The sequence below is a fragment of the Poecilia reticulata genome, linkage group LG8, assembly GCF_000633615.1.
Source record: "Poecilia reticulata strain Guanapo linkage group LG8, Guppy_female_1.0+MT, whole genome shotgun sequence".
Classification (NCBI taxonomy): domain Eukaryota; kingdom Metazoa; phylum Chordata; class Actinopteri; order Cyprinodontiformes; family Poeciliidae; genus Poecilia; species Poecilia reticulata.
This window is the reverse complement of record NC_024338.1, coordinates 4,267,653-4,278,391: the sequence shown is the minus strand read 5'-3', so window position 1 is coordinate 4,278,391 and position 10,739 is coordinate 4,267,653. Positions and strand designations below refer to the sequence as shown.

The 10,739-nt window shown below is 39.9% G+C and overlaps 1 protein-coding gene across 4 annotated transcripts in view; it reads left to right on the top strand.

Moving 5' to 3' along the window:
• The first annotated feature begins 306 nt into the window (after nucleotides 1–306).
• ppl (periplakin) overlaps nucleotides 307–10,739 on the top strand; it is a 21,986-nt gene continuing 11,553 nt past the window's right edge. For all 4 annotated transcript variants that reach the window (XM_008415238.2, XM_008415237.2, XM_008415236.2 and 1 more), the window contains exons 1-8: nucleotides 307–578; nucleotides 5,423–5,519; nucleotides 6,500–6,654; nucleotides 6,823–6,943; nucleotides 7,544–7,669; nucleotides 9,413–9,454; nucleotides 9,548–9,709; nucleotides 9,797–9,904. In XM_008415238.2, coding sequence (XP_008413460.1) covers nucleotides 514–578; nucleotides 5,423–5,519; nucleotides 6,500–6,654; nucleotides 6,823–6,943; nucleotides 7,544–7,669; nucleotides 9,413–9,454; nucleotides 9,548–9,709; nucleotides 9,797–9,904 — 876 coding nt within the window. In that variant the 5' untranslated portion in view covers nucleotides 307–513. The remainder of the gene's footprint in view (nucleotides 579–5,422; nucleotides 5,520–6,499; nucleotides 6,655–6,822; nucleotides 6,944–7,543; nucleotides 7,670–9,412; nucleotides 9,455–9,547; nucleotides 9,710–9,796; nucleotides 9,905–10,739) is intronic.

Below are 10,739 nucleotides of genomic sequence, written 5' to 3'. Positions count from 1 at the left end.
ACACAATTTTTATGAGTTAACTTGAAATGAAATATTAACATAATGTGAACAACTGCCATGTTTCACTTTTTTGAGGGTACTGACGCCATATTTACTTGATATTAATTCTAATATATGGTGCTGTTTATGTACAGCAACTTTGATGTTTGTCAGGAAATATAAACACCTGTTGATTTTCCTCCCTCCGCTTTTCTCTGGAGGCGAGAGGGGCGGGAGGGGCGGAGCCTCCCTCTGTGGCCCCGCCCACCCCGTGCTGGCTGCTGGGTGTACAGAGAGGGTGTGTGAACACTAAAAGTGACTGTTACAGGTGCTGTTGGGTCCATTATCACTGTGAGCGCAGTGACAGCGGGAGGGGGCAGGCTGAGACTCTTGAGGACATTTTTCTCTCCCACGGCTTCCAGAGCGACAACAGCGGCGCAAGCTGAGCACGCGACACCCAGCTGCGGTCCACCTGTCCTGCTGCGTTTGACGGCTAAGTTATCAGAGGAAGGTGCTGACAGGTGACCTGCCACCATGTTTAAGAAAAGCAAGAAGACCGCCGCTATCACCCCTACGCCTACGACGCAGCAAAAATCAAGGTAAGTGTAAGACTTGTTTTCCCAAGGTTTTGTAGAGACTTTTGCGCGTGCTTCTATGTGTTTGTTTGTTTCAGTGCCAGGTGTTGTAGAGAAAAACGTCTCGGTGGGATTGTGGTGACCTTGGGCGCAGTCCTAATTTCTTTTCTGTTCTTTACGTCGTCACTTTTCTTTGTGCTTAGCTATTTATTTAAGACTCTGTCGTCGGACTGATTGAGAGAAAAACATGTAAACAGAAGAAAAGTTGCTGAAATGACGCAGTTAGTATTGTATTAAGTGGGATAGACGGGCTGGCCTGTGCGTCCTGAACCAGGCGCGCCCTGCCCTGCCAGGGACAGGCTCTTGTCATTCTGGTTGAGCAGATCCGTGGAGTCAGTTTTCCCTCTGCCTTGTTCCCTGGTTCCGGTCAGCTAGATGGATCCACATGGATCCTGGAGGACTTAATTCAACCTCATCCGGTCGCCAGAATCTTGTGTTTTGACAAAACTCAGAGAAATCAGTTTCACGTCTTGTGCTTTAACTGCTGCGTGGGTGTGGCTGATAAGCTGTGTTATAAAGTTGTACCAACAGGTCCGATAAGTATTCAGCTGTCCTGCATAGAAAGACTAAGAAGAATTTCTTGCTGCCCCTCCCAAAATAGTGCTGCACCTATTGACCAAAGCCCGTCTCCTCCGCCTGTTGCCATCTTTACATCGCTGACATTCTCTCTCAGTTTCCAGGTGAAACCCAGCTGGTATCGTTAGCATTTACTATAATTGACCAGACCTGATTATTTCCATTTAGTTACAATGTCTAGGTAAATATTGAGTCAGAAAATATTTTAATTTACTGTATGATCAGGGCTGGTTTTACAAGGATGTGGGGCCCTGGGCTGGAGCTAGTTTTGGTGCCCTGGCCACTCCAGGAAACTTCTTCTACTAATGCAAATTAAATTCCATGAATTGCTGGTCCTGTATGTCAGTGGGTGTGAATTGATGTATTTTAGGTTAAATACGTCCCTTGGCCAATAGCTCCATGTTGTTCCCAAGGAAATCTAATAAAACTTAATATTTTTCAAGTACTTGAATTTTCCTTATAGCCACAATAATCCCAAAATATTAATACAACTCACCAGATATTAGGTTGTGATTTGTATATAAAATATAATGTGTGCAAAACAGGCACTCAAAAAATAATTGGTAGGAACCCCTGTGCATCCTTTCTAGTGTCTGGCTCAGTGCATCATAGAATTCAAACTCTTTACTTGAACATTAAATTGTCCAGACATTTTTTTCATTCTGATTTGGCCAGGATGTGCTCTCAAGAATCTGTCATCAACACTTAGAGCTGGACCAATCAGGTTTTTCCTGGCCGATACCAATTTCAGATTTTCTGCTCTTTCCAGTTCTGATTGATTCTGTTTTGTTTTAAATGTTTTATTAATAATGTGTAATGAAATAATTACTATTCCCTTTTATGTTTGTAATCTTTAACTACTTTTTTTTCTTAAATAGTATTTCAAAGTACTGCTTGATGAGTTTCTTGGAAGGTCTCAGTTTTGATGTATTTCATAAACAGGAAGCAGTGTAGGGAGCTAATTTGTCGTCTTGTTAGGCTTGGGGTTTTTTCCCCTCCCTGCCAGGCTATGTGTTGACCTGTCATTAAAACCGGCCCTGCAGCATCGTCATGTCTAAAGAGTTGTTTGGTCCACATCCTTCTACTGATTCATCTAAATGTTTCCAGAAATGGTTAGTTCTCTCCATCGTTTGTGCTGATCCTGAGAGCCACCCACTGACAGAGGAGGAATCCTAATAATGCTGCTCCTCCCTGTGTGGTTGTTTTTCTTACAGTTCTGCTTGTTCAGGTGTTTTTCTGCTATATGAAGATTATATACATTCCAACATACTCGCTGCAAGATGTTAATGCAACAATTGAAGACAAAAAAATAAGGTTTTATGCATATGAGGATAAAAGGAACAACACAGAATGTCCTTGAGTAGTTTTTGTCTCCTAACGCGTCCATGTCCAGGCTACTACTAGAACTGGTCTCTGATCCAGAGTGCAGTGACAGCAGCCCGGCACACCCTGTATGACCTAATCCTGCTGTGTTCTGGTTCTAATTGGAACCTTTCCTCCGTGTAAACATGCAACACGTCTTTCCCAACCCAATGCTTCAGAGCCAGAACCAAGACGGTGTCAGCGGCATGTCAGACCCAGCGACGCTGCAGCAGAGCTGAGGTTGAGCTGGTGCCGTTTTGTTGCCGTTTCTGAACCAGGGCCGGTTTCTTACCGCCCGTTTCAAACTAAGCACATCATCTCTGCTTTAAAGATGAGCAGAAGTACTCCAAATCATGCCAGGACAAAGCAGTAGCAGCGGTTAAGCTTGTGTTTTCCAGTTAGTTGACATTCTTACTTCCAACATAGAACTTTGGGTTTGGATCCAGATCCCCCCCCCCACCCCACCTGGAATCCTGCCAGCTGCCAGAACTCCACAGTGGGCGCCAGTTCAAACTTGCTCTTTTAAGCGTTTCAAGCAGTTGCTGTGGAGTTCCACGCTGCGCTCTTCATCCTGCAGCTGTTACATAACCTGTGTGTGAGGAGTTGGGTCCTGGATGTGGGCTGACACACACACACACACATACACACACACACACACACACGCGCACGCACGCACGCACAGTTTTCAGTTGCAGAAGCACTTTCAGTTTAATCTCAAGCTCCAGACCTGTTCTGGCATGTTATTTTTTCATCTTTTGTGGCTCTATTATGATCATTCTTTATGGATTTTTATAAATGTAGTGTTTTCATAAACGTAAAGTAGGGATGCACTGATCCACTTTTTTTTGCTTCCAATACGGACATGGATATCTGAGATTTAATATTGGCCAATATTGATTCAATATAGAAAAACAGAGCTGAATTGACTTAAGATGTTTTCTTTCTTTTTAAACAGACATAAATGTACTGAATTACAAATTTATTTGATAAACCTTCACCAGTGCAGCACACTTAAATACACCAATAACTTAACAAGTTTGGTCCATCATGTAAAAACAACACAACTTACATTTTTTCAGTCAGTGCAATTAGGAGTATGATGTAAAACAAGTAATAAAGAAACTGAATCTGACATAAGCAACTGATTGACTACTTTTGTCAAACATGTAAAAATAAACAAATCTTTCAAATGTTTCTGACAGCGCAATAATAAGCACAAAGCACAGAATTAGACTGGCTAGATCTGACCTTGTGGAACAGGCACACTGTCAATGATACCAGATCCAGAATTTTCTTTAATATGAGCACTGATACAAATATTATCAGATCAGTGCATCTCTAACGTAAAGTAGTTAATATAAAGAGAAAACTCAAAACATTTAGAGTTTAATTTATTAAATCTCTAAACTGTAAGAGTTCAGAGCTCATCAGAGAAACGACTCACTACAGAGCTGACTCTATGGCTTCTTGCGTTGGGTGGATTGTAGGTATAAGAGCCTTTGGGTATCTACAGTGTAATGAAACATGTTGAGCGCTGCTTATGCTGAGACTGACTGAGGAGACGGGCATAAGAAGCGCAGCAGATGACAGCAGACTTGTCTCAGCATATTTCCTGTATTTTCACTAAGCCTAGCGTTGTCAGAAACCACTCAGAACCCAAGTGTGTGTGTGACAGAGAGGCAGTGAAAACTCTGCAGTCTGTTCACTAAAGCACTGGAGATTACTTGTGTATATACTGAGGTCAGCAGACATTCCACCACTAATCACGTAACGTTTGGAACAATCGTTACAGGCTGGGGTGAGGAACGCCCCAGCACCGAATCAGACAGGACAAAAAGCAACAGTTGATTTATGTTTTTTCTCTTTCTTTCTCTAATGTGATCAAAAAAAAATCTAAGTGCAGTACATTGTCGAAATCAAAGTGTGAGTGCTCTCTGGTGGACAAACTGTGGAATTAAATGGATCAATCAATTCTGATCAGCCAATAAAATGAGACTTTCTAATGGAAAATAACTGTATAAATGACCTGAGATATCAGGTTCTTTTATCTCCCTTCCTTCTTTCCTTCCTCCCTCCCTAGAATAATAATAATGATTTCACTTTAAAACACTGTCCAGAATGTTCTGTTTTATGAATAATGTCAACAATAAATGAAATAATTTATTTACTTCACATTGTTTGTTTACTTAATAAACATACGTAAATCAGTTAAAACAAGGTTATCTCTCTGACTTATTGTTCTAGCAATAGTCTACCAAGATAGAGCTTTGTTGTTTTGAGTACATTGTATTTAAATTTTAAATTTCCTTATTGTAATTCACAAATATGCTTATTGTTTTTAATTTTTATACTTTTTACAATGTGGTGAGATATTTCTGCTTCTGTTATTAATAAATGATCTAACCTAGAGTTGAGAAAGAGAGGACAGTTTGATCAGCACCCATGGAAGATCTCAGTGATTAGTTTCTGTTGAAATGTGGATAAAATATGATCCCAACAGAGACACAAGCAGCAGGAATGATTAGCAAATGATGTTCCAGCAATGCTAAATTATAGCTGCTGGTGTGACTATCAAACTGAGTATTTTCCTCTGTCTGGTAACAAGTTCTACATTGAAAAATACGTTTTCCTACTTTTGACATGTATTCTTATTAAAAATAACTAAAACCTGGGTAGCGGTTTAGTTCTCTTCTGCCTTGGGCCGGCCTTGGAAATAGTTGCTCAATGTTCTGTAGGCAATTCTTCCAGAGACGAGTGAGGCTTTTTATTACACTGACTTAAAGGCTTACAGAGAACAAGTTATTTTTTTCCCCATTATCAATAATGGTAATAAACACCCTCACCTATTTGTTTGTATGTTTGTCCCACAGTACCGGTACAGAATTGGCTACCATTGTTGAGAAGGTGCAGAAGAATGCTGATAAGGTGGAGAAGAGCATCTATGATATCGAGCAGAACCTGAACAAGGTAAAATCCTGCATGACCACCAACACAAACACCTGAACAGATTGATACCAGGATGCTGAATAATGCTCAACAGTGATATTCACTTTGGATCTCTGCTATGCAGGCCATGAGCTCTTGGGTTAATTTTGGTCAGCTGTCCACTCCTGGGAAGTTTCACCACTAGCTGCGTTTCCATTGACCAATACTTTTGTGTAATTTGACATTTCAAAGATAATGTGCTTAATGGAAACACACCAATTTTGCAAAAACTCTTGTGTCAGGATAAGGTGTATTTTTTCTGACTGTATCAAAAATGGTTTATCTCACAAACCTTCAATAGAAATACTTTTTTTATCGGATCGTATGATCAACAGCCGGATGACGCCACTGGCATAAAACACAGAGAACACAACAGGAAGTAGTTGGAGGATGACAGTGCAGCATGTTTGTTGACTTATCATGAGAACAAGTTTATTAATGTGTGATTTTAATTGCGTTTCTTATTTAATGACAACACAGCAGTTGCAAAATTTAGTTTTTTCAAGATTAATGGAATTACTGACAAATTTTGCCCGTACTGGCAATGGAAATGCAGCTACTCCCTTAATGAAGAACACCTTTCTTTAAAAAAAACCTGTATTTTGTTTTTACTGGTGTTGTCTTGGAATAATGTTTAAATTGGTTTGATGTTCTGAAACACAGAAGTGTGAAAAACAAAGGAAATTCAGAAGGAGACAAACGCCTTTTCACCCCACTGTATGAAAATAATTTGATTTGGAAGCAGCAGGTACATTCAGACAACTGGTGTCAGGAATTGACCAGAAGTGGTTTCCAGATGATCCTGTGATGATCCTCACAGAGAAGAGTGACCCAGACCTGCTCTGGTTAAATGTGATGTTGGAGCTCTGAATGAAGCCAGATGGTTGAGCCACACAACCTCCCAGCATGTACATGGTGAAACAGAAGCATTTAGTCATCTCTGATATCTTTTTTTTTTTCAGGATGTTGGTAAGATCAACGAAGGGAAGCAGCCTCTGTATCAGGATGATACTAATAAGAGAATCCTCAACTCTCTGGAGCTGCTCGATATCCTGGATGAAGATGCCCGTGCAACCAAGCGCCTCCAGCATCCTCAGGCGGAGATGATACAGCAAGAGTGAGTCCTGATGCTTCAACACTGCTGCTCTGTCTCACCAGAACACTCTGCCTTTTCTCCGCCAGATCTCTCATTTTGTAACACCTGCTCCTGTTTTACAGTGTTTGTTTGTTGTCTAGAGTGCATTCCAAATGTTAGTCACACCTTTCTGCCTTCTCTTGTATTCAGCATGGTTCAGCTGCGAGAGAGGGTGGTTAAGCTGAAGGAGGACCATGATCGGATATACCACCTGAACCGCGCTGAGGGGATGCCCAGCGTTAACTGGGGCAACATCATGGAAGACAAACTGGTGAGACATTCATAACGCTTTAGTGTTCAACTGGCCTGGCTGTCACCTTCCCAAGCAATTCTGATCAGTTCTCATCTCCCTGCACTGATTTCTCCCATTGATCTGGATTTCTCCATCAGATGAAGTCAGTTTTGTGCACTCTTAGAATTTCAGTTTGCCATTTGTTGTAGTTTGACAGTGGAGGAAGTGAACAAAGTGTTAGCTACACTTCCAAATATTGAGGAGTTAAAGTCGGAGTAAGAAGAATGTCTAACACATTTTATTGCTGGCAGAGGTGTGGGACTTTTCACCACATGGTTTGGCAAAAGTCCAGTTTCCCAGTTGACTTCCTTCAATTTGTAATTAATATTACAAATTGGTGTGGATGAACATTTGTATCCATCCTCTACAAAAACAAAATCTTACCAAGTATTTTTGGTCTAGTCTCTAATGCAAATATTTTAGTTTTGCATTATTCCAAATCTTCTAACTTACAAGTAACTTTTAAGGAACTCTTAAATACAGAAGAATATTTAAACTATAATTGGCTGGGAAAAAAAGAAATGAAAATTCTGTAAATTTGAACTAAGACATGAAGGATGTGTTTGTCTTTGTGCTCAGGAAAACCTGAACAACAAGGGCTTTGGTGAAGACCTGCCCGCTTTGGAGAAGGAGGTGGAGGAGCACAACATCTTCCAGAGCGAGGTGGAGGCGTTGGCTCCCCACATCTCTACTGGAGGAGACAAGGTAGGACCACCAGCATGAAGGTGAAGCAGGATCAGTTCATTATTACACTCAACCTGTTCATGTTTTCTGTAAACTCAATTCAGTAAAAAAGAAGACATAACATAAACGGACAGGATTAGTCAAAAAGCTATTTATGTCTGTAGTAGTTCTCTGTCCATGATGTTAAAGCAATACAATTCAAGAATATAAGTAAAACACAAAGTTAGTCAGGACATGAAATTAGTCTGAATAAATCCAGACTTATTAAAAGACAACAGAACTTTACTGCTCAGAAAACAGATGCTGCAAACAAACAGCACAGGACAACAGATCCACATTCTTTATTTCGGACAGGTGTATGAATCAACAAGCCTTTTTCAGATGTTTAGTAAAATCCCTTAGATTTTGTTAATTTCAGTTTTTCTGCTCAGAAAACATAATACAAATAAACAATACGGATTCACATTTTTTAGTTCTGACTAAAGAACCATGCTGATTTATGGTCTGCTGTATGAATCAACAAGACTTTTTCCAGATGTTTAGTGAAAGTCTTTAAATTCAGTTGTTCTTCTGGTTTCATCTGGTTGAGGGTTTCATTCCTGGGCAGCTGACACAGAACAGACTGACTGACTGAAGGTGCTCTTCCTCAGACAACATAAGACAACCAGTCACTGTTGTTTCTATGATTGAGTTGTTGTAAATTAAGCATAAATCTGCAAATTTGTGAAGATCTGTCCTATTTAGAAAACCATACTACTTTATAATGTTGCAGTGATATATTAGCGCCCTATTTTTTTAACCCATAACCTTAATGACATGTTTAAGAAACATTCTAAACATGTTTCTTTCAAGTATTGTAGTATTATAGCCTATGATCAGCTAGTTAAGCAATAACTAAGGTGGCTAAAAATCATTGAATGTAAAAGATTATAGATGCCTCAGAGGACATTTCATACCTGATTGAACCCAAATTTTTCAGATGTAGTTTGACTGGAAAATGCACTATGTTGAATGTTTGGTCAAACAGAGTATAAGTCACATAAGTCAAAAAATGCACAATTAAGATGGTGAAAAAACATATACATATCACTCCACAATAATAGGCTATGTTCACAACAGCAGGTATTGATGAGCATTTTTTTTTTTTTTTTTTGCTGAAATCCTTTTTGTTTGTGTGGTCATTCATACTGCTAATCAAATGTGACCACAATCAGAACTCTGTACGAGCAGTTTATGACCCCAAAGTGCTCCGTATACTCAGAAGAAGAGCATTGACATCACACAGCAGCACTCTGTTTACAGAAACAAAAATGGATGCCACTGTCTGTCAGTCGCTTTTCACGTTTATTCAGCAATGGGAGCCGACAGGATTGTCACAAGATCATAAAAACTCAGAGGAGGTTAATAATGGTGATGGCTTATTGTGGAGCATTGACTGCAACTTCTGTAAGGAACTCTGTTTAGATGTGTAGTCAGAGCCAAGAGTGGTGACAGATCTCTTTTATTATTATTATTATTATTATTATTATTATTATTATTATTATTATTAAAGTCCAGATTTACTCCATCTGGAATCTGCTAGTGCAGAATTATGACGAATGTCTCACATCAATGATATAACAGTTGGATAAATTCTTACATGGCCTTTCAGACTTAAGACACTTTGAAAACAATTGTATATGTATATGTACAGTTCTTTAATGAATGTAGATGTCTGGTATAACAACAACTCCATTTTTGTCTTGATATTGCTCGATGGGACAGGAATACCTCAGCGGCCTCCGGTCCAAGTACGACAAACTGCTGGTAATAAATCCACACAAACACACGGCTGAGTCAGACTGAAACCATTTCCACAGAAAATATGCAATTTTGTTTCTTTCTTCTTCTTTCAACAAGGCCAGTTCTAGTGCTCGCCAGCGCCATCTGCTGAGCCTTCGGGACTTCATGCAGCGCTGCACCAATGAACTTTTCTGGATGGACCAGCAAGGACGGGAGAGGTTTGAGTACGACTGGAGTGACGCTAACCTGGACTACCCCGCCCGCCGGAGGCAGTATGAGGTAGACCGAATGACAGACTCATAATGCATATCTAAAAATAAGAGCACAGGCTGTTGGAAATTAATCTAATTTATCTCAACCCAACAGAACTTTATCAATAAATGTCTGGAGAGCAAGGAGTCTACCATCAGCAAGCTGAACGAAGATGCAAACAGTCTGATAGACGCACAACACCCAGGAAAGAATGTCATAGAGGTACAGTATTAAAAACAAAGTTAAATTTAGGCAATAAAATATTTACATTTTAACCAAGCATTTAACTTCAATGTTTAATAAAAGCAAAATTAATGACATTTTGATTGGAATTGAAAATTATGGTTAGATGGTTTGTGTTGTGTTGCATATTCTGTCAATATACAGGTCCTTCTCAAAACATTAGCATATTGTGATAAAGTTCATTATTTTCCATAATGCAATGATAAAAATTAAACTGTCATAWATTTTAGATTCATTGCACACCAACTGAAATATTTCAGGTCTTTTATTGTTTTAATACTGATTATTTTGCATACAGCTCATGAAAACCCAAAATCCCTGTCTCAAAAAATTTGCATATCATGAAAAGGTTCTCTGAATGAGCAGTTAACCTGATCATCTGAATCAACGAAGTAACTCTAAACTCCTGCAAAAGATTCCTGAGGCTTTTAAAAACTCCCAGCCTGGTTCATTACTCAAAACTGCTATCATGGATAAGACTGCTGACCTGACTGCTGTCCAGAAGGCCATCATTGATGCCCTCAAGTAAGAGGGTAAGACACAGAAAGACATTTCTGAACAAATAGACTGTTCCCAGATGCTGTATCAAAGCACCTCAGTGGGAAGGAAAAAGTGTGGCAGAAAACGCTGCACAACGAGAAGAGGTGACCGGATCCTGAGGAAGATTGCGGAGAAGAGCCGATTCCAGACCTTGGGGGAAGCAGTGGACTGAGTCTGGAGTAGAAACATCCAGAGCCACTGTGCACAGGCGTGTGCAGGAAATGGGCTACAGGTGCTGCATTCCCCAGGTCAAAGGTCAAGCCACTGTTGAACC